Raw genomic sequence first — 23232 nt, forward strand, 5'->3', positions numbered from 1 at the left:
TACAATGCAGCAAATGAAACCATAATAATGAAGTTTTAATGCTGACTTGCAGGGTTTTTACATCGATATCCACTGAGCTGTGTGGAAATTGTAGCCCTTTTCATAGCATACATACTTACCAAGGGTAGATACTACCAATTCTACACAACTCACCTAATAATCTCCAAACACTAAAAGTCAGCACTTCAAACTTGCAGTCTTTGTTTCATTTATCCAGTGTGCTGCTGTACATGCAATAAAAAACATATTGCTGTTCAAATACACTATTAATGAAATATGTGCTACGTGTATAAGCCTGTGTATAAACCTATGAAGGTAACAATTGTGATTGTATTTTGAAAAAAGGCTCTTGATTTAGTTTTTTGTATTTCCAACTGTTAGACAAACCACATTTTCTTTAGCTGACGTTTGTGAGTGCTCATATGAGCTGGTGTCTTTGAAGCATGACAAATACGTCATCAGTCATTTTTTCCTTTACCCTGCACCATATGAAAACATGTTATCAGTTGACCAAATGTTTCCAAATCTGAAATGAATGGTCTGAATGGTCAATTTTTATGAAGAAAAATAACAAAATACTACTTTTCCTGTATATTTTAGATCACGTCATGTAAATAATATATTTACTTAATTTATCAAGCACGTTTTCAAAACTATTTTGGTCTTTCTATTTTCTTCCGTTAGAGGAAGCTGATTGGCGGTCAGAATCAGTTAGGGCGGGCTTACGCCTCTTCTAGCGTCTGTAATTGGTTTTTACTTGAAAAAGGCTTAGTTTAAGTTTCCCATTGGTGGGGAACATCCAGAGGCCCTTCGTTTGATTGGTCAATATAGCTGGCGCCAGATTTTTCTCCGTTTCAAATTTTCTAACAGTTCCAGATCAGACACTTTACGTCGCAGCGCAGTCAGGCAGCAGTTATTGTTAGGAGTTAGCTGGGAGTTGGTTAGCTAGTCGTAAGCGTAGTTTATATTGCAAGAACCGGGATTTCTCAATAAATATAAACAGAATGGCTGAACCACTGAAGGTAACGGTACTCTCATTTCGGTATTCATTCAGTTGACATTACTGTTAAATTTCCGCACAGAGAAACGTGTTAGCAACGACTAAAGTTAGCTAGTAACGTTACACGCTACTATGTCGAGTACAACATTGACCTAATTAGCATATCGTTAACGATATACGACAACAACTCATAGTGCATGATGCACAATGCGCTGGCCACGAAAACAACAATAATTGATGTCAGTAACGGTTAATTCCCCTTCTAGACGCGTCTCTTACTGCAACGTTACACGTTAAGTTGGCTTTTAACGGTTAAGGTATGACGTTAACCCAGTCTCATTAACGTGATTTAACAAGCTGTTTCCTCTAATGCAGTTTGTCCGGAGGACCCCGTGTACCTTCACATTAAAACGTGACTTTACAAAAGTAAAACTACTTTGGTCAGAACCGTCTACAGTTCAAACATGGTGAAAATGTGACAACACTTTGGGGAAGTATATCTTATTGTAGGCTAACGTACATTTGCCGTGTACTGAGTAAAAAATAAAAGTGGCTGCACCCAGCAAACCGTGGTTCTGGCTCCTAAGTCATCAAGCATCTGCCCCTGTGTCTCTCAGCGATAACCAAAATCAGGTTCCAGCAACTTAAGGAAGTGTTTTGTAGTCTGTACTCTACATGGCATGGAAGGGCCTCTAATTGTCTGAGAAAGTAATTACTTGTGAAGATGTTTTCATCTAGTGGCATTGCAGATGTTCGCTGTATGTAGAGGTTACCTGCAACAGAAGCAGGACCTTTGCTCCAGTATTGACTGCAATGAAAGAAACATCACATAAAAGGTAACCATGCCTCTTTCACAGGACAACTTCTTTGACAACAAGCCGCTAGAAAAGACAAAGAAAAACCCGAAGCGACTGTCAGTGGAGAGGATCTATCAGAAGAAGACTCAATTGGAGCACATTTTGCTCCGACCAGACTCCTACATTGGCTCTGTAGAGCCCGTCACCCAGGTAGGAAGTCACAGAGAAATCTTTTGGGTTTTTAAAATTGATGTCAAGTTCAACAAACCTTTTATTGATTCATGTCTTGAGCTGGTGGACTATTTAAGATATTTTTCTGAAGAACTTTGCTCTCACTGCAGAGTTATAGGATGTTGCTTGAGAGGATAAAGCATTAATGGTTCATATTGCACAAATGTATGCTCAATCGTATGTAATGTAATCGCTTGTTTACTTCCTTCCTTAGCAAATGTGGGTGTATGATCAGGATGTTGGATTGAACTGCCGTGATGTGACATTTGTGCCTGGGCTTTACAAGATTTTTGATGAGATCCTTGGTAAGTAAAAAGCTTTTATTATCTCACAGTGTGTATAATGCCAATGACTAAATGTTTGACATCTGATCAATGGCCTTCTATACTTATGCAATTTGTTTATCTTTCTACCCACAGTAAATGCAGCTGACAATAAGCAGAGGGATAAGAGCATGTCCTGCATCAAAGTCAACATTGATGTGTGAGTTTAGTATAAGATATCTCAAAATATCTTATAATCCTATGACAGTGTTCCTTTGCTTGTAGATTGTCAAATGGTCCTTACTCATATTCAGCTCTACTGTCCTCTCACAGTAGCACATGTATATGTTTTTCTTTCCAGTGAAAACAATACCATTAGTGTATGGAATAATGGCAAAGGTATTCCTGTGGTGGAGCACAAGGTGGAGAAAGTCTTTGTGCCTGCTCTCATCTTCGGACAGCTCCTCACCTCCAGTAACTATGACGATGACGAGAAGAAAGTCACTGGTAAGACTAATTGTGTAACTCTGAAGACTCATTTGTTTTTCCATGATGAGGGCAGTGCACATACAGTAGATTGAGTAATGCAAAGGAAAATGCAATTTGAAAAAATATATACATATTTTATTGTTCTAGTTTCGTTTATCTTGGATATCGGTTATGATAACATTTTCTCACTGGGCATGTGATGACAATATTTGGCACAATGTTTAAATGGAGTCCAACACGGCGAGTCAGACATGTTTTAAACAAATCACATATTTTATTATAATATGTATAATAACTACTTATTCTGAAGTGCAAATTACAGCAAAATGTCTGTTATAATCATTATAATGAAATAATGAATAAGTACATAGATTCCATTATAAGCAAGTTGAGTTTCCACATCCCCCAGTCAAAAAGAAATATTTCAGCCCATCAGAAACATAGTAAAACTGTGAACATAAGACCCCGGTAGTAAGCAAAAATGGAATTGGAACCCACTCTAAACTTAAAATTGTTCTTTAGGTGGACGTAATGGATATGGTGCTAAGCTTTGCAACATCTTTAGCACAAAGTTCACTGTAGAGACTGCCTGCAAAGAGTCAAAGAAGTCCTTCAAGCAGGTAGGAAGGAGACTGAACAACATTTGATCTTTTCTAATCATAACTTGTAAGGGGGAAAAGTAATTTTACTGTATGTCCATGTTTTTAACAGACTTGGTATGACAACATGGGCAGGGCTGGAGATGCTAATATCAGATCATTTGACGGAGAGGAATTCACTTGCATCACCTTCCGGCCAGATCTGGCCAAGTTTAAAATGAGCATCCTGGACAAAGACATAGTGGCTCTGATGACTAGGAGGGCATACGACATCGCCGGATCCAGCAAAGGTGTCCGTGTGTTCTTCAATGGCACAAAGCTACCAGTAAGTTAGCATGTTGTTTTACCTTTTCTGTCTCTGTTAATTAACAGGCAGTACCAAGTGTTGAGTATGCATTTGCTACATTTGTTTTTTATTCTATGTGCACTGTGTGAACCACATCGCAAGGCAAATTTCCATTATCTTTTTAGATGGACAATAAAATTCTTCTGATTTCTCTTTCTGCCTGTAGGCCAAACACCTCTATATATTAGCGATCTCCCACTGAATTACAGATGGGTTTTATTTGTTTTACAAATATTTGAATTCAAAATGAACTTCAAACTTTGTCAATACATGCAAAAGGCAGGTTCCACAAATTTGGTTGTAAATTCAACCATTTTTATTATTTGAAAACCTTGAGAAAGTTTTTTCCCTCAACGTTTAGACCCCATAGTATTTTGGCACTCAAAAGCCTTTTTTTCCATCTTCAGATTTGATGTAGCAGTTGGTATCTTAAATACAAGAAACAGGAATAACCACATCAATCCTATTCTACCTTTTCTTTTCATTGCCTACTTTTTGGGTTTTCACTTTTGCCAATTTTAGGATTTTAATCAATGCGTGGACTTTAATGTTGTAGTTAAGACTGAGATAATGTCTTGTGCTCCAGATTTCAGGTTTTCGTAACTACGTGGACATGTATGTGAAGGACAAGGTGGATGAGCTGGGTGATAAACTGACCGTGATTCATGAGGCTATCAATGAACGCTGGGAGGTTTGCCTCACCATGAGCGAGAAAGGTTTCCAGCAAGTCAGCTTTGTCAACAGCATTGCCACAACCAAGGTAATGTCAGAGTGTATTAGATCGTCTTTAATCTATACTATATATGTAACAGCGGGTGTGGCTGGTACCCTCCATGCCAAATCAATAAAATATTGTTTTGATTAGTCTTTTGGAATAGAGAGCGCCAACCTAAATTTGATTATATTTTGTCAGCCCTTTTTTTTAATTTACATTTTAGAGCAGCTATAAAGCATTTTGAGGTTGACTGAGCTAGTAGACCAGCTTCCTTGGGCAGCTAAGTACAAGTTTGGCTGCTCTCCCAGCCACTTGGTGTCACTGTGATTAAGACTTATGACATTTATTCTGTAAATGGGATCTTATGTTTGTCCTCTGCACCCCAGGGCGGGAGGCATGTTGACTATGTGGCCGACCAGGTGGTTGGGAAGCTCATTGATGTGGTGAAGAAGAAGAACAAAGCTGGGGTGACTGTCAAGCCTTTCCAGGTACATGTTATTCTAAACTCAAATCTTGGGTTGTTTTTATGAAGCTGAACTTGTGTGAAATTGCTGCTATAGTTGCTGGAGCAATACTGAATAGCAGAGTGAAAAAATATCCCAAATGGTTTTTCTGTAGGCAAATCAGATAACTCAGTATGTTCCACTTCCTCCCCATGCAGGTGAAGAACCACATGTGGCTCTTTGTCAACTGCCTGATTGAAAACCCCACCTTTGACTCTCAAACCAAAGAGAACATGACTCTGCAACAGAAGAGCTTTGGGTCCACTTGTCATCTCAGTGACAAGTTCATTAAACAGGTGCTAATAAAAGACCACTAGTATTGCAGTCTTCCCCTCAGAATTGTAATCAGTTTGCTAATTCAGCTTCACTTTGTGTTCTCCACAGGCCACCTCCTGTGGAATTGTGGAAAGTATCATGAACTGGGTGAAGTTCAAGGCTCAATCCCAGCTCAACAAGAAATGCTCAGCTGTCAAACACACAAAAATCAAAGGGGTGCCCAAACTGGATGATGCCAATGATGCAGGTACTTTATACCAAGCTCTTTTTTCCTCTTTTAATACAGTCGAGCCTTATCAGCAGACAAATCAGTGACCATTGTCCTATGATAACCATTACCTCTGGCAGGTGGGAAGAACTCCATAGGCTGCACACTCATCCTTACTGAAGGAGACTCAGCCAAGACACTGGCTGTGTCTGGGCTGGGTGTGGTCGGCAGGGACCGCTATGGCGTCTTTCCTCTTAGAGGAAAAATGCTCAATGTGCGGGAGGCCTCACACAAACAGGTTCGCACATAACAAAAGAGAAAAACATGTTTTACCATAATTATTAATAAATGTTTTGAATTAAGGCAGTAATATATGTTGTCTTCTGTCTCTCAGTCTGTAATATAGTTTAGAAAGCAGCTGAGAGCTTAATTGGTGTGGTCTTCCCTCACAGATTATGGAGAACGCTGAGATCAACAACATCATTAAAATCATCGGCCTCCAGTACAAGAAGAACTACAGCGATCCAGATTCCCTCAAGTCCCTGCGTTATGGCAAGATCATGATCATGACAGATCAGGTGTGCTGTGCTGGCTTTTTTACTGTATCCAACTTTTATTCATCATTTAATTTAGTCACATTTTAGTGCTGTCATAGACCACCTGATAAACACTGCTTTTTAAAAAGGCCCGTCTATAGTTTTTCATATAGTTTTGAGCTCATCACCCACTTAATTATAGGTGGTATTAATCTTTACTTATTTCTTTACATTTATATGACTGACCTCTACTATGTATCACTGGGTTTATGACAGGATCAAGATGGCTCCCACATTAAGGGCTTGCTGATCAACTTCATCCACCATAACTGGCCATCATTGCTGCGCCACAACTTCCTGGAAGAGTTCATCACCCCCATCATCAAGGTATGTGGTCCTACCAAATGCCTCACAATAAAACCACAAGATATTTTGGGCAGACTTTTCCTTTCTAGGTCTTGTTCAGCTCTAATTCATTTAGTTACCTGCAAAATTAATGAAAGTAGCTAAATTATATGAAGATATACCAGGCAATGCAAAACAAAGTTGATTTCCAGCACTGGAGGGAGTCCAAACTTTGAGTTCCATAGTTTGCAAACAACACTGCCATCTGCTGTCAAAATGGGAAAGCTGCTGTTAGGTGTTTTTTGAGAACAGTCCTACCCTTCATAAAAAAACACTAAAACCTTTACATGATCTCTCTTTAATGATGGTTTAATGATAGTCATATAATTAGCCATCTTAATAACAAGATGAGAGGACATGAAATGATTGCAGACATCTTCTTATATATCTCTCTGCAGGTATCTCACAAGAAAACACAGCTGTCTTTCTACAGTATCCCAGAGTTCAATGCATGGAAGGAGAGCCAGTCCAACCACAAGTCTTGGAAAATCAAATACTACAAAGGTTTGTTACAAACCCCTGTGTGGTAGTAAATCAGACAAGTAAGCAACCCTTCATACCTGGCCAATGTCATGGTTCTGGTCTCAAGTGTTGTTGTAGTTCTATATCTAATATGGGGATGTTTTTTGTTTTTTGTTTTGGCCCTCTTCCAACCAGGTTTGGGTACCAGCACATCGCAGGAAGCCAAGGAGTATTTCTCTGATATGCAGAGACACCGTATTCCATTCAAGTACTCCGGACCTGAAGACGATGAAGCTATCACCCTTGTAAGATGTCACACATCTGTTCAGCTCATTCCTCAGCTAATGTGATTTAGACCTGGTGGTGATCACATCAAATTTAGAGTGTACCCTCTAAAATAAGGACATGGTACACTATAAGTTATATCAAACTTTCTGGCTAGGATACAATTAGTAGTGGAGTGTCCGCATCTAAGTTTTGCATCTTTTTTGTTTGGCTAGGCCTTTAGCAAGAAGAAAGTGGAAGAGCGGAAAGAGTGGCTCACCAAGTTCATGATTAACAGGCGCCAACGCAAGGAGCACAACCTGCCAGAGGTTAGTCACTTACTGCTATGACATCCCAACTATTGGTGAACATCATGTGCTTTATTACTGTTTTTTGCTAAGTTAAACCTTTTGCTGTCTCTTCACAGGAGTACCTATATGGTCAGTCCACCAAATCCCTGTCCTACAATGACTTTGTCAACAAGGAGCTGGTACTTTTCTCCAACTCTGACAATGAAAGGTCAATTCCCTGCCTGGTGGATGGTGCGTGAAACAACTGTTATCACCAAGAATACATCTCTAACTGTAAGAAACACTGAATGTTGGGTTTAGAAAGTGTTCTAATGTGTGTATGCATTTGTGTGTGTGTCAGGTCTGAAGCCAGGCCAGAGGAAGGTGCTGTTCTGTTGCTTCAAGAGAAATGACAAGCGGGAGGTGAAGGTGGCCCAGTTGGCTGGCTCAGTGGCTGAGATGTCAGCCTACCACCATGGAGAGGTGAGATGACTACACTTGAATCAGCCAATTTCTTAAGTTTAAATAGCTTTCTGTTTGTGGGGGGTGGGGTATACTTACTATAAAGTATATTTGTTTGTTTGCCTTTAATCTTTACATTGATTTGAAATCAATACTTTGATCTTGGCCATATCTTTTGCAAGATGTGGTTAAATAAATGTAATTAGTTTGGTGTTAAATTGATGCAAAACGTGTTAAACTGATCCAGTGAACAATTCTAACTATATTTAGTATTTTTTGAAATACTGTTGATTTAATCTTCTCAATTTTTTTTCTCCAGGTCTCTCTGATGATGACCATTATTGGTTTGGCCCAGAACTTTGTGGGAAGCAACAACTTGAACCTGTTGCAGCCTCTGGGTCAGTTTGGAACCAGGTTGCATGGTGGCAAGGACTATGCCAGCCCTCGATACATTTTCACCATGCTTAGGTCAGTATCCTCTTTACAAACTACAAATAATGTCAACCTACTGGCTTCTAGCACACATCTTACAAGTTTGAGAAATTATGGTGGAATTAATTTCAGAGAATTGATGACAAAAATAAGTCTTTACGTTTAAAATAATTTTGAGATTTATAATGATTATAGCTTGGAGGTTATGTTACCCTGTCAATATTTTAATATCATATATTACTGTCTTTCAGTAGGATCATTATAATATAATCAATATACAAAATTGGGTTTAATAAATTAATAAAAAATAAAAAAAGTAAAATCTAATCATTATATCCAAAGTTAGACGTTTTACCACTTTTGCTATACTGCAGTTTGATTTGAACATTGATTTAATAGTTAAATATGCTAATGATCTTATTAATGTGACATTGAATTGCACTTTCGAAACTTGGTTTAAAAAAGTGAATCCATATGAATTTAAGACAAACACAGCAAAGGGACAAACACCTACACAACATTCTGTGCAAAACTCAAAAATTCCCCCAACTGTCCGTCCTTCCAGCCCTCTGGCCCGCCTTCTTTTCCCATCTGTGGATGACAACCTGCTCAAGTACAACTATGATGACAACCAGCGTGTAGAGCCAGAATGGTACATGCCCATCATCCCCACTGTGCTGGTGAATGGTACTGATGGTATTGGCACAGGCTGGGCCAGCAAGATGCCCAACTTTGACATCCGAGAGATCGTCAGCAACATCCACCGTATGCTCAACGGAGAGGAGCCTCTGCCTATGGTAAGGACAGGAAATGACTATGGTTGCTTTGTGTTGTGCTGAACCAAAGATGTAGGCACGATTAAAAAAGCATTTTGTTTGTTGTTTGTGTGTTGTCTTCTCCCATAGCTTCCAAACTACAAAGGCTTCAGAGGCACAATTGACCAGTTGTTTGACAACCATTACTTGAACTGTGGAGAAGTGGCCATCATCAATTCTACCACCATTGAGATCTCTGAATTGCCTGTAAAAACCTGGACACAGGTTAGTCACTAAAGGCTTGTTCTTTCTTTTATGGGTGTATTCATTATACTCCATTGTGTTCATTAATGATGTTTGTAACAAACTCAAATTTAACTGATGTTTATTAATTTCAGTTTCCTCTGTGCTATTTCACCCTACTGTGTGTGGTTTAGACCTACAAGGAGAATGTTCTGGAGCCTATGTTGAATGGCACAGAGAAGGTCCCTCCTCTGATCACTGACTACAAGGAATACCACACCGACAGCACTGTGCGCTTTGTGGTCAAGATGACTGAGGAGAAGCTGAGGGAGGCAGAAGCTGCTGGCCTCCATAAAGTCTTCAAGCTGCAGAACCCTTTCACCTGTAATTCTATGGTAATGGAAACCACAAAAATGCACATATCTACCATGTTCCTGTGACTGAGGATGAATCGAGTCCTTTTGTACCTTGGATGTCATTGTCTTAACCTGTTTCCAAAAAAGTTGCCAAAGTTAGTGTTTCTTTTTCCTATTAGGTTCTGTTTGACCATGTGGGCAGCCTTAAGAAGTATGAGTCGGTGCAGGATGTTCTCAAGGACTTCTTTGAGCTGAGGATGAAGTACTATGGGCTGAGAAAAGACTGGTTGGCCGGCATGCTCGGGGCAGAGAGTGCTAAGCTCTCCAACCAGGCCCGCTTCATCCTGGAGAAAATCCAGGGCATCTTGGTTATTGGTTAGTAGCTTGTTACAGTTTCAGTTCAAATGACACACAGCTGCAATTTAATTTGAGAGTCAAACATAAAAATATAGTATTTTCGCATTATTTTGTGAGCTCTCTGAATTCATTAAAATATCAAGTTTGCACACTAATAGTGAGTAATAATATAGTACAAATACCAGCCTCAAATGTCAAATAATTGCTTTTGTTTTATAATATCTTCTATTTTCTGTAGTTTGGAACATCTTCTGAGATTGTAATATTACATAGATTGTAACATTGAATCCATGTTTTTTAAATTTCTTTGATCAAAAGTATTAATACTGTCCATCTACTTATAGAGAACAAGCCAAAGAAGGAGCTGATCCGCATGCTGGAGGAGATGGGCTATGACTCTGACCCGGTCAAGGCTTGGAAACAGGCTCAAGAGAAGGTAGGTGGTGGTTAAAATGGCTTTCAGCTACATGAGGATATACATCCACCTGAGCAAAATAATATAGTATATTTGCTCTTAGAATGAGGAGATGGAGGATGAAGAGGAGGAAGAAGCAGAAGAGAACACCAGTGGGCCAGACTACAATTACCTGCTGAGCATGCCCATGTGGTTCCTGACCAAGGAGAAGAAAGAGGAGCTGTGCAAACAGAGGGATGCAAAGGTCTGATGTTCATCTATGCTGCAATCTTACAGGCTGTTAAAAACGTGATATAAAAAAACTTAAATGGATCTATCTCTTCTAATCTAATCTTGCCTATTTTTTACCCAACCACTGTTCTGTAGTTGACAGAGCTGAACACCCTGAAGAAGAAGAGTCCATCTGACCTGTGGAAGGAAGACCTTGCTGCTTTCTCTGAGGAACTGGAGGTAATGGCTCTTAATGCATCTTGTCAGTCATGTATTCTGAGATATCTCCACTGTAGTTTCAGAAAAACTAAAAAAAAAAAAAAAGAATATGACTGCCTTAATTGAGTCATATTAGCAATTCCACATGACAATGCAGGCATATTGAACACTGAACATTGCTATTTTTCAAGAAATGTACTGTATGTCTGGGGAGAAGTGATTCAATGAAAAGTGTACCGAAACAGTCAGAGTTGTCATTGTAAAGTTTCCCTCTTGAATTGTTCCTTTTTTTGCTCAGCGCGTTGAGGCAAAAGAAAAGGAGGATGCCAGTATGCCTGTTGGAAAGGGGGCTGGAAAAGGCAAAAAGCTGAAGGTGAAGCAAGAGACTCTGCCCACGCCGCAGGGTCGCCGTGTTATCCCGCGCATCACCAGCACCATGAAAGCTGAGGCTAACAAGAAGGCGGTCCTTAAGAAAGGAGAAGGCAGGGGGAGCAAGAAAATTAAGGTATGTCTTCTCAGATTTTAATACATCGCACTAGTTCTACTTTGCTGCCTGAAGGAGAATTTTGGATGACATTACAATTGTTAAAGTTATACTATGCAGGATTTCCCTAAAAAAAATAAAAATAAAAAACAAGGTATAGACTCATACAAAAATAATCCCTCTCAATATCATCACTTATAACTCACTAGATGTGGGTGGTGGTGTATTTATCTACAGAGACTCTGCCCTCTGCCTGTATGTTCTTATTGTTTTGCTGTGTTCAGTGCGCTTCTGGGCATCAGCTTTTGGACAGTGGGTGTGTAGCCCCCAGACAATAACAGCACACAGGGCGTGAGGTCAGGAATCGTAGCGTAGCGACCGGGTTATATTGCTGTCTCCATCTCTGTCCTCTGCTTCGCTCTGCTCTCTGTCTCTTTGACATGGATGTATAAAGAGATGCAGGTCTGTGTCTGCTTGACCGAGGGCGGGGCTGAGCTACACACACACACACACAGACACACACACAGAGCAGAGAGGCCACAGCAGACAGGATGAAACTCTGCATTCATTCCACAGGGTTGTGCAGAGGTGTGGGCGTTGTTATTTGTGCTTTAGAGTGAATCAATCAGAAAATAACGTTTGGCAATATCATATTGAACTGTTGTGTAAAGTTATATTTTTCTTGATCCCATTTCTGTAACTGTAGACAGAAGATGTAGTCATGAAGATGGAGTTTGGAGAAGATGGAGAGAACGCAGAGCCAAACGAGATGATGAGCTTGGCTGCTCGACTGAGCAAGAAAACAAAAACCCAGACAAAGGAAAAAGGTGAGAATGACCGCTGTAGTAAAAGAAGAAAATGTTCCATTGACCAGTATTTTGAGTTCAGTCAATGGTACAAAGGTGTCCACAGAACATGTGTTTTTAACAGCTTTGCCCTGAAAAAGACCAGACAAAATGTGTAATACATTAAGTATTATCTCTTCATGTACAGTTTTTATTATCACAAGTATTAGGAAACCTAGTATATCTGACTGCACAATTTATCTTTTGTAATTTATAAATGTATTCATACCTCATATGAAATGTTACATTTCAGTTAAACAAATTGCAAATAGTGCAGTAAAATTGTGACCAAAGATATTTAACAGTCATTATAGCATTCACAACAAAAATAAATAAATCATAAATAATAGAGGATTTTTGTTGAGAGACAGTTAAATATTACAGATTGCACCTTTGTTAATGCTGTACCTTTATCTACTGTAATTAAGCTTCATTGCACATTTATTAAAGATGACTTGAGAAACTCATTTCTCTGTAACAGTATCAAAGACCGGCAAGCAGACCACCCTTCAGTTCAAGGCTGTTGCCAAGAAGCCCAAGAAGAATCCGTGGTCAGATGACGAGTCTGACATTCTGTCCGACAGTGAAATAGAGACAGAGGAAGTTGCTGCCCCTAGGGTGAAGGTTGAACGCAAAACCAAAGGTGAATCCGCCAGATGACCTTGACCATTTGGCAAAATTATTCTAAGCTTTTCCCTCACAAAGTCCGTGAAAAAAGATGTAATCACTCCAGAAATGTTTGGCGTTTTGAATTTAAACACTAATACAACTCATTTCCTGAAGCTAATTGGTTCTCTTATCTTATTTCATCCCTAATAACACACAAGCACTGTTGAATTACTCAGCTTTTATTGTAGGACGCTAGTAAAACGAACTTCTCACTCTAATTTCTGTAAAAGGTCAAAAAAAAATATTGAGTATTTTTAGTGCTTCAAAAAACAACCTGCAGTACATGGGAAGCACAGCTAAATCAGCCTTTTTGTTGTCTTTTGCTTTAGCTTCTGTGAAGTACAGTATGTCTGACAGTGAAGATGAGTTTGATGACTGGGGGAAGAAGGACGCTCCAAAACGGAAAGCTGTTATCAGTGATGATGACACCAGCTTTGCCCCGGAGCCCAGCGCCATGGCTGACAGCGATGTGGACTCTCTAGCCCCGTCTCCCAAAGCTCCAGAGCCAACGTGAGTACAAGACCTCAAACAACTTGCTGTACAACGTCACGTCAAGGCTTTTTCAGTGCGTTCTATGTAATTTTTTAATTTACCTCAAATCAATTTCGTCTTTTCTATCTTATGCAGGAAGAAGGTGACAAAGAGCAAATCAACAGTGAAACAAGCTGAAAGTAAATCAAGCTGTAAGTATATTCATGGTACACTCTTGTGAAGAGCTTTGAGAAATGTTGGGCCAAAGGTCTGAGGTGTAATTCTTTGTTTCTTGATGGAACTTTGCAGCTCAGTCTGATGAGCAAGCGCCTGCACCAAAGGCTCCAGCTCAACGTAAAACCAAAGCAACCGCACCCAAGAAACCTGCCGCTGCCAAGAAACCAGCGGCATCCAAGAAGAAGGCTGCAGGTATTCAGACAAAGCTTGTTGTCTGAAGCGTGATCAGACTTATTAGGAACAGCTTGATGTGTTTTATGTTACACAGATTGAAGAGCAGATCTTGGTTGAGAGTCTAATTTTTCAGATGAACCTCTCTTTTCTAATAGAAACAATGGTAGTCACTATTACAAAACTAAATTGTTTAATATAGCTGTACATTTTTCACATATCTTTCTTGTAAGAGCACGTAGATCGTGGGTGCGTAAAGTTCATGTTGGTGAAAAAGAAGTTAAATAGAGCATTCTTTCATAATCTGCATAAATAGGATGGTTTATTTTTCCTTCTAATTTATATGATATATACAGTCTTCTCATATCAGCTTTAATTGTCATTGTAGATGTTAAGCAGCCGTCCATCCTTGAAGCTCTTTCTAAGCCCAAACCTTCATCCAACTCTACTGCCAAGAAGGACCCTTCATTTACCTCCAGTGACTCAGAGGGTGAAATTAAAGCTCCAGCTGCAAAGGCAAAAGCAAAGCCTGTTCTCAAACGGAAACAGGTCACCAGCGATGACTCCGACAGCAGCTCAGACAACCTCATGTCACGCCTCAAGGCCAAAACAACTGCAGGCAGCAAGGTCAGTTTCCACACTGAGCTCTGATTTCCAAGGGGTCATTAGAGGTTTCGTAATCTGTACTAAATTCTCTGTTCTTGTAGAAAACCAAGAAGTGGGAGGAGGACGACAGCTTCCAGATTTCAGAGGAGGAATCAGCAGCTCCTGCAGCTGCTGCACCGCGGGACAAGCCCTCTCGTGCCAGGAAACCTGTAACCTACACCCTGGATTCAGACTCAGACTAAGATTTAGTCTCTAAGTCAGTGTCCACATGGTGTTTTTTGTTGTTTATTTTAGATTTTGTAAAGATAAATTCTTTACTAAGTTATAGTTGTGCCATGTGACTAATATGGCTCTGCTTTTTTCACTTGAACTGTTTCTGTTGGACCTTAGTGCTGCAGTTTCTAATGTTGAAAAAATCTGATTCATTGAAAAAAGTCAAAGTTTCTCATCCTGTCAGAAGTTTTAAAAAAATCCATTTAAGAAGTACAGTTTGTCTTTACTTGTTCTTAAATTTCTTGTCATTTCTACTGTTTGTAATCCTCTTGTTTGTGTTTTGTCTTGTCCTGTAAATATTTTAATGGCTATTTTTTTTATATTATGAAAAATAAAGTTGACTTGTATATTATTGTGAAGTTGGTTTTTGAATCATGAGTTGCATGAATGCCTTGCTTTAACGTCTTTTGAAATACATGACTGATTGTCTTTTTGTGCCTGTGTAAGTCAGATTGTCAATGGGAGTATTCATTGTCATGTTTAAGGGAGGAGCATTAGCTCTCGATGTGTTAGACTGTGATGTAATGGGAACAAATCATTGGGAAAGCTGGATGGGGTAAGCAACATTTTAATTCAGATATTGCTCATTCGAAGTATGCAGACATGAGTCGTAAGACTTTTCCTTATCTAGCATTTCTATGCTGCATTGATGAACAGGTTCATAGTCATAACCACAAAGAAACAAAACAATGTTATTTCTTGCATAAAAGAATAAACCTTGAGCTTCAAACCAGTAAGTAATGAGTACCCAGTTCTACCACGTTGCATTGCACGTTCTCTCTTATGACCAAGGAAACTGGTGGTACAGCTTGAAACGGATCCTTCCTGCCATTTAGGAAGCTCTTTGAAATGCTCATCAAGAGTTCGCCTCTCGAGTAAACATCAGTTATGTCTGGGACTCTTGATGGGTACAGATTAGGACGTAGCAGGAATTTCCTGAACTGTTGCCGCCCTCTCAATTATAAGCAGCGACAAACCTCAATCACATGCCATTTGGAGAACAAGTGTTAGGAATGTTAGTTGGTACGGTCATGAGCAAAACTCATTGGATGGACACATTTTTGTTGAAATCTTCCTTTGTTTTATCTGAGGAGCAGAAACAGGATTCTTAAGGTTCATCGGAAGGGCGTTAGGCTTTGCGCGCCTCTGAATAAGGTAGATGAAATTCCTTTAGGTTGGATCTGTTTTGTCACCCTGTGGTTATTGGCTTGTCCTTATATGCTTTTTCTGAGAAAGATTTCAGATCAGCAAGTAGCTCAACCAGCCTGTTTACTTCCACAAGTAACAGCGTGTAGTTGATCAAGGCTACGTTCATACCTGTTGTGCCCTTAAAATGTAGTTCAGACATGTGGACAAGAGCAAGTGTTAGTCATACTTCTTTTTCTTGTGCCTTTTTACGAGTAAGTTGTAATTCATGTGTTCACATTTTTAAAAACCTGTAAGATCTGTTTGTAAAAATCAATGATTTTCTTCTCAGTCACTTTAAAATCATCTGTTAAATTAAACCTAAAGAAAACTATAAATACCTAGAAGCTTAAAATAGACTTATATTACTGTTTTATTCCTTGAGTGATAATCTTAAATTGCTGATGTTCGCTGATTGCTATGGGTGGTAATAAGGTTTTATCTTTGGTTTCAGGCCAACAGCCATCATGTCTTTTGAGGCAGTGTGGACCAACAAACTTTGACCTGCAGATTGATCTGTTACGTTTCACGAGTCATGAGTCATGAACTTGACTTATAAGATACATTTTAGTTTCACTCTTCAAACAGAGAGAGCATTTGTCGTGAGACTGACAGGTGGATAAACCCCCAGACTTCCAAGAAGACATTCCTGAGACGGTCGTGCAATCATGGGTGAATGGGGCCTCCTCGGTACGCTCTTTGATAGCCTCCAGGTTCACTCGCCGATGCTTGGTCGTTTCTGGCTCCTGCTCATGCTTGTCTTTAGGATACTGATCCTGGGTACCGTGGCCAGTGACCTGTTTGAGGATGAGCAAGAAGAGTTTGCCTGCAACACACTCCAGCCGGGCTGCAAACAGGTGTGCTACGACATGGCCTTCCCGATCTCCCAGTACCGATTCTGGGTGTTTCACATCGTCCTCATCGCAACACCTTCCATGCTTTTCCTCATGTATGCCATGCACCACAACAACAAGAGGACCAACCGCCCCAAAAACAGCCAACTTAGCAGCCAGGACTACAGAGAGACCCTTAATTTAAGGAGGCTGTACATTATCAACGTGGCCTTCCGTATAGTTGCAGAAATTGGCTTTCTAGTGGGCCAGTGGTTGCTGTACGGCTTCAAGGTGGAGGCCCAGTTCCCTTGTAGCCGCTTTCCTTGCCCTTACACAGTGGACTGCTTCACCTCACGTCCTGCAGAGAAAACAGTCTTTCTCTACTTCTACTTCGGTGTAGGGGTTTTGGCGGCGTTCTCCAGCTGCACAGAGCTTTTCTACAGCTCCGCAAAGTGGTTTTGTAGTGGCAAGGACCGCTACACACCGGAACGCTCCTGTGTCTGCCAGAACCTCCACAACTTCAAGCATGAAGAGGCAGAGGGAGAGGAGAAACAGCAAGGAAAGACAGGGTCAGAGAGTGCACCCAGCAGTGTGAGACTGAAGGGAGGATCGCTGAGGAACAGCACCGGTAGGAAGGTCTCCAGCATTGGTGGGAAGTACAGGAACGGCAAATATGTGAGCAGCAGGACACTCATGGTGTGAGATGTCCAAAGATGCTGTAACTGCTTATTTTTATTTAAATGTTGTAGCTATATTTCTAATACCCGTATGCCATTTCACATAAAATATTTCACTGTTAATGAGTGAAGGTTTTTTTTATGATGGGAGACATCGTAAGAAAATGCTTGGGAGACTATGACAAGATCAGGAAATGAGTAAAGTCCAGAAAAGACTGATGACTTTGATAAGTTGGAGTTATGTAAGACATTGTTGACTGGTTGTTCCAATCAATCATTACAGACTATAAACAGTTTATGAGGAAAAACCTTTTGATTAAACTGATAAACTTGTTTATCACTGATTACTTCCCTTATAAAAAAAAAAAGACTGATTGTACACTGCTGTAACGCCCTTTTCTTAGGGGCAAAACCCACCCTAAAACAGCATTAAGTGTACATTGGGGTATTCCAGTTTGTTCTGAACAGTGAAGTCAAAATCTATAAATGTAGACAACCGTCTTTTAGTTCTGTTTTAGTCTATATGCTTCTTTAAAAGGAATAGTTCCACATTTTCTGGAACTAAGCTTATTTGCTTTCTTGCTGACAGATAGTTGAGAAGACTGAGACTCATGTCTGTAGAAAGATCTTCTCATCTAATTCTCAGCAAGAAAGCAAAGAAGTGTATTTCCCAAAACTACTGCAAGTGTGGTCAGTTGGTTTGACAGTTATAGTGACAAGAAAATAGAGGAGATTCATTTTCACACTGATTTGTCAAGGTCCTTGGTTCATTTAATAATGACAAACATGTTTATCGGGGTTGTACGGTTGTCTTGTTTAAGATTTTTGGTACCGCTAATAAGACAAGTTTTATGAAGGGTTTATAAGTTGTAACTAATGGCTTTTTGAATGGTTCATAAATCATTTTGCTTTATACAACAGTTATAAGAGCAACTTTTGCTTTGCCATATTGTGAAAAATCCCTTCAAAATATGACCACTTGTCTTCTGGAAAAGAGCTGAATTTAACTGTGTAATTAATAGAAATGACAAACACCAAATAAATGTTTCACAATTTGGAAACACAGAAGTTTCTCCTATGAATAGTTAACTAGGAATCTTTTTTTTTTTTTTAAACTGTCAATCCTACAACCTTACAACATACGTCGATGTACATATTCATTTCACCGAGTAACATCCATTACATTGTGCCCATGATCAGTTGGGGTAAATTGCTGATTTTATTAATTCATGTTTTTATTTTTTAATAAATTATAACTCTGACTTGAAAGTGGCTGTGAGAGAGCCAACAGAGACTGAACTGCATTTTACAGTTGTAGAACAAGAACTGTCAGGTTACGTATGCTACATCTGGTTATCACATGGTCATGCATGAATGAAAAACTGCGTACTTCAAGACCTTTTGTGAGATCAACAATGTTTCATCCTGTTTTTTTCTTGAATGTTACAGATGTGAAAAAACCTTCCATCATATTTGAAGACTGACATGACTGATTTATTTTTATTTGTACTGGCACTTCTGTGAGGGCTATTTCTGCTCAAGTAAAATGCTTATTTCAAAATAAAGTTTACTATAAATGGATCATTTGAGTACTAAGTATGCTATACATTTTCCCACAGTATGTGGTATGTGTTTGTTTTAGATTGCTTTAGATAATCTTTCAAACAGCATGGCAGAAACAAGCTCAGTAGCATTTTATAAATTCATCGTTGCGTAGGCTTTGTGAACATGAAGCTACTTGTTGCTTTGTTTATCCTGTATGTAGAATTTTCCATTTTATGTTCCCATTTCGTAATATGTTTGGTATTCAAGGGCAAATTATGAGCTCATGATTTGCTGACTAAAAGAAACTACACTACATTATTCAGGTACACTGTCATTTAACTGCTCTACTCTCCAGTTTGCAGTCCCATAATTTAGTTTTCTATGTAATAACTACAAGAAATTAACAAATAAAAAGATTATACATGTAATTACCCAAATAGGGTGTTTTGTATGTCTTAAAAATATCTTATTAGATATGTTTAACAATTGCTACTACTGCTAATCTACTAATTTTCTTAATCACATCTGTAGGGAAATCATTTGACATTTTATATAAATAGCCAGTGGTAGTAATTGCTGTCTTCTAAGCAAAAACAATAGCTTCAAGTCTCAAGCTTTATGTCTCTATGATCTTATTGATACCTGCCCAGCATTGCCAAATACATTCCTCTTTTTATACATTTATTTACTAATCATGTGTCATATTTTCATTTTTGGAATAAGATACAAGATAAGATAAAATACAATTCCTCATCCTAAATTGGCAGCTTTACAGCATCAATCTGAGCATAAAACCTTGCATTCACGGGCCACCTCCCCTGCCTCCTTCTTTCAAGTGCATTTTGTCAACAGTAGGAGGCAGCAGTGCAACAGGAAACTATGCCCACTTGAATTATGAAGTTCTCATTTCCAGTAAGATGACTTCATTTGCAGCCACGTTATCCCAATGACAGCATCCGCACTTTCTTGTCATTACAGGAGCGGATTCATTTTAAAGATCACTGCATGGTGCTGGGGATTTGAACACTCAATCAGGCATTCCACCTTATAAATGCTAATAGCTGCATGTAAATTAAATCAACTGTTTCTTTTGTTTTTAATGATTACTGCTGTGTTTGCAGTGAGAGCACTCTCAGATGAAGAAAATGTGATTGTCTTTTGAAGACTCAAGCAGTCACAGATCCGAGCGACTCATCCGAACACAAAGTACTCTAAATACTCTCCAAAGAGGCTTATTTTTGACTCAAACGTTCCTCCCAGAAATTCACACACACATACACACACACACACACACACACACACACACACATACACATACCCCTCCTGCTGTTCCCTGGACGCATCATATATGCAGATTGCAAAGCGGTGCAGGCTCTTTGATGTGCATAGAACAGAATTCTAGATGTGTTTTATATAACAGCTCATTCTCTCACTGGAGAGGGAAGGAAAGAAGAGTCGAAGAGGATTACTGTCAAAACTTTCCCTGTTTCCTTTTGTCTCCCTTTTTGTCATGCGTCTCTATCTTTTCATGTCTGCCTCGTCAAACTGGAAGTCTGCCTGTTTTCTCTCTTTCTATACCTCCTCTTTCTCTGAGTTTCCCTCCATACTTCACTCTGTCTTTTCTGAATCCGGGGAGGCCTCGCTGCCGGAGTCTGCCTCAAAGAAAATGTAGGTCATCTGTTTTCAGCAACTCCCTTCACACCAACACGGAGGAGGAGATGGAAGTGATAACATCTTTCTTTGTGGGTCCCCCCTGCTCCCCCCTCTTCCTTTCTCCCTCCACCTTGAGTGAGACATTCAGGGACTCCCTGTGCTCTACTGTACCCTCATCCCCAATCTGCTCCATGGAGGCTCTCTGAAGTAGACGTCAAGCTGACTGACAGCTCCACATCTCTGAGCATCTCACAATCTGCTAAGTCATGTAGGGACAACACCTGACAAAGGGATATTTAAAAAAAACAAACATGATTCCTACAGTTCTCTTTCGTTGGTCCAAACATCTTAACAGCTCACTCTCTTGCATCACTCTTTGATTCAGTTTATTTACAGCACAGTGCCCAACTACATGTAAAATGAAGCTGCTTGTTTAATGGCCTGAGTTTTGGTAACGTGTAATTCAATAAGGTTGACTCCTGTTCCTGTAAGTTAGAATAAACATGACTGATTTGTCTTTATATTTAAAGAACATATGAAAAAACATTTTATTTTATGTGCCCTGCAATATGGTAATATCCTCAAAGGTTTCCTGGAAAGAACTAGAAACATGAAAATTAAAGTGGTTAAAAGTGGTTGCTGATGTCCAAACAAATGTCCTCGAAAAAACTTCTAAAACAGGACAAAGATCCATTTAAACACAAGTAAATAATCACTTACTATTCTAAACGTTATTCTCCATATTTGTTGAATTGCATGCTTGCCTGTAATTTTTAACTACATAGAAAGACAAATTTTAAGCTCAGCTGATCTGTCGTGTACCAGCGGAACACTGTTTCCATTTAGTACCAGATTACACAGTTCTTCCCAGAAAACTTGTCAAGAATTAACAGTGACAGGTCCTTTCTAGGAAATAAGTAGGAAACCACAAGTAAAATGAATCTGTGGGCCCCTGTTGAGACCCTGCATCCTCCCACAATCTTTGCATTATGTATTCTGTTGTTTTTAAGCATCCATTAGGTACTCTGTCATTGTGTTATGCTGCAAAAACCAACCAACGCTTTTATCCTTTTATCCTGGGCTGTGTCAATTAGTTTGCAATAATTTGATTAAACACAAATGTATTCAGGAATATGCATCATGTAAACATGTGTATATTACCTGGAGACAGATTAGTAACCATATGTTTTTTATCATTTCATTTTATATTGTGCATTAGCATACTCCATAACAAATTAATCAAATTACCTACTTAAAAGAATAGTTTGACATCTTATTTGCTTTCTTTCAAATTTAGCCAGTTAGCTTAGCATAGCAAAAAGACTGGGAAAAGGGAGAAACAGCAAGCCTAGGCTATAAAACAAAGAATTGCTTACAAGCACATATTAACATGTTATATCTCATTTGTTTAGTGAGCTTTAAAGGTGCTGGTAGGTGGATTTTGTTACCTTAGGACAGAGCAGACGTGGTATTGATCTTCTCATCTAACTCATGGCAAGAAAGCGATGTGAAATGTTGGATTATTCCTTTAAGCTCTCACTGCTGATGACACACCACAGAATGCAAATTGCAAGATCCTTGCTGCTGAAACTGGTGAGAAAATGCCCCAGAGGTCGAATAAACACATCTAAACATGTCTGCTGTGGAGTGAATGTGTCCTTATCGTCAAACTTGCATGAATGCATCGTGTGTGAGCACAAGTGTTTGTAGCGTAGAGGATAATCAGGCCCAGTTATGTAACCATGACCTTTCTGACCCTCTGCGGTGCTGACAGTGCCCTATGCATTTCTATGTGTACTTTCTGACCTCTGCCCTGCCACACAGTCAGCCATGGAGCCGGTGGCCAAGGACAGCTTATATCTCTCTCCTCGCTCAAAGCCGCTGAAGCGTGCCGCTAAGTTTATGGCGTCACCGAAGAGCTCGGGTCACCGCACATCACACCTCGCCACTCTATCTCCTCCTCCTCCTCAACTGTCCATCTGTGCTCTCCCCCCCTCTCTCTCTCTCTCTTTCCCTTGCCACAGGGTGCGCTGTGTGAATGCAGCATTTACAGTGAAATATTCTTGCTGCCTCTATTCATTCCTCTCACTTCTCCCTCCATCTGCTTTCTCCCCTTCTTCCTGTTTTCCCTGCCTGAGGGGGGATGCAATGTGAATGCTGCACCGTCATCTGAACTCACTTTCTCTCCCTCCCCCTCTTCTCTCATTTTCTCAAGGAAAATATTGTGTAAAGCCTTTGGGCTCGGGCCACTAAGCCATGTTGCATACAGTGACCAGAGAGTGGATGAGCTGACTGCTCTGCCCCCGCTGACACAATTGCTTTGTTTGATGAGGATGATGCTTCTTGGCTGCTCTCTTCGCTCAGTGCGGCAATGTGTTTGACGGTGGTAATGTAAATTGTTATGGTTCATTTCTAGCTTTGTGCAGTCTGCACATCTGGGTTTGAAGAGCTTCTTTCCAAAACAAGATATTGCCTGTGTTACTGAAGCACCGAGCCAAGAACATCAGGTTGCAATATTTTTCCAACATGAATACACAGTGTTTTTGGGGCAGATAAACTTCATTTGGTTCGGATTTATCCTTTTCCAATAATTTTTCCATTTAGTGTGCACATTTTTGTGAGAAAATAAAAGGAAATTAATATTTCTCTATGATGACAACACTCACAAATGGATGGATGGATGGATGGATGAATGGATGGATGGATGGATGGAAGTGAAGTTTGGAGGTTGAGGACTCTGCCCTGGTTTC

General features: G+C 39.7%; 2 protein-coding genes across 2 annotated transcripts; both read left to right on the forward strand.

Annotated features, from left to right (window-relative positions):
* The first annotated feature begins 875 nt into the window (after nt 1-875).
* On the forward strand, nt 876-14941 carry top2a (DNA topoisomerase II alpha). Its single transcript, XM_067576095.1, has 35 exons — nt 876-1022; nt 1858-2007; nt 2243-2333; nt 2448-2511; nt 2653-2798; nt 3303-3400; nt 3492-3704; nt 4312-4485; nt 4827-4928; nt 5102-5239; nt 5328-5466; nt 5568-5725; nt 5880-6005; nt 6240-6350; nt 6767-6872; nt 7026-7135; nt 7331-7423; nt 7522-7636; nt 7746-7867; nt 8166-8314; nt 8844-9075; nt 9184-9318; nt 9471-9671; nt 9812-10007; nt 10334-10425; nt 10508-10648; nt 10771-10854; nt 11132-11338; nt 12024-12144; nt 12644-12805; nt 13161-13341; nt 13459-13514; nt 13612-13731; nt 14099-14337; nt 14418-14941. Exons 1-35 carry the CDS (start codon nt 1005-1007, stop codon nt 14556-14558), a joined length of 4731 nt encoding a protein of 1576 aa, XP_067432196.1. The 5' UTR covers nt 876-1004; the 3' UTR covers nt 14559-14941.
* A 1334-nt stretch (nt 14942-16275) lies between these two features.
* On the forward strand, nt 16276-19190 carry LOC137172436 (gap junction delta-3 protein-like). The gene has a single exon (XM_067576860.1). The coding sequence runs from the start codon at nt 16443-16445 to the stop codon at nt 17307-17309; it is 867 nt and encodes a 288-aa protein (XP_067432961.1). The 5' UTR covers nt 16276-16442; the 3' UTR covers nt 17310-19190.
* Nucleotides 19191-23232: the final 4042 nt, after the last annotated feature.

Source organism: Thunnus thynnus, chromosome 20 (assembly GCF_963924715.1).
Source record: "Thunnus thynnus chromosome 20, fThuThy2.1, whole genome shotgun sequence".
Taxonomy (NCBI): domain Eukaryota; kingdom Metazoa; phylum Chordata; class Actinopteri; order Scombriformes; family Scombridae; genus Thunnus; species Thunnus thynnus.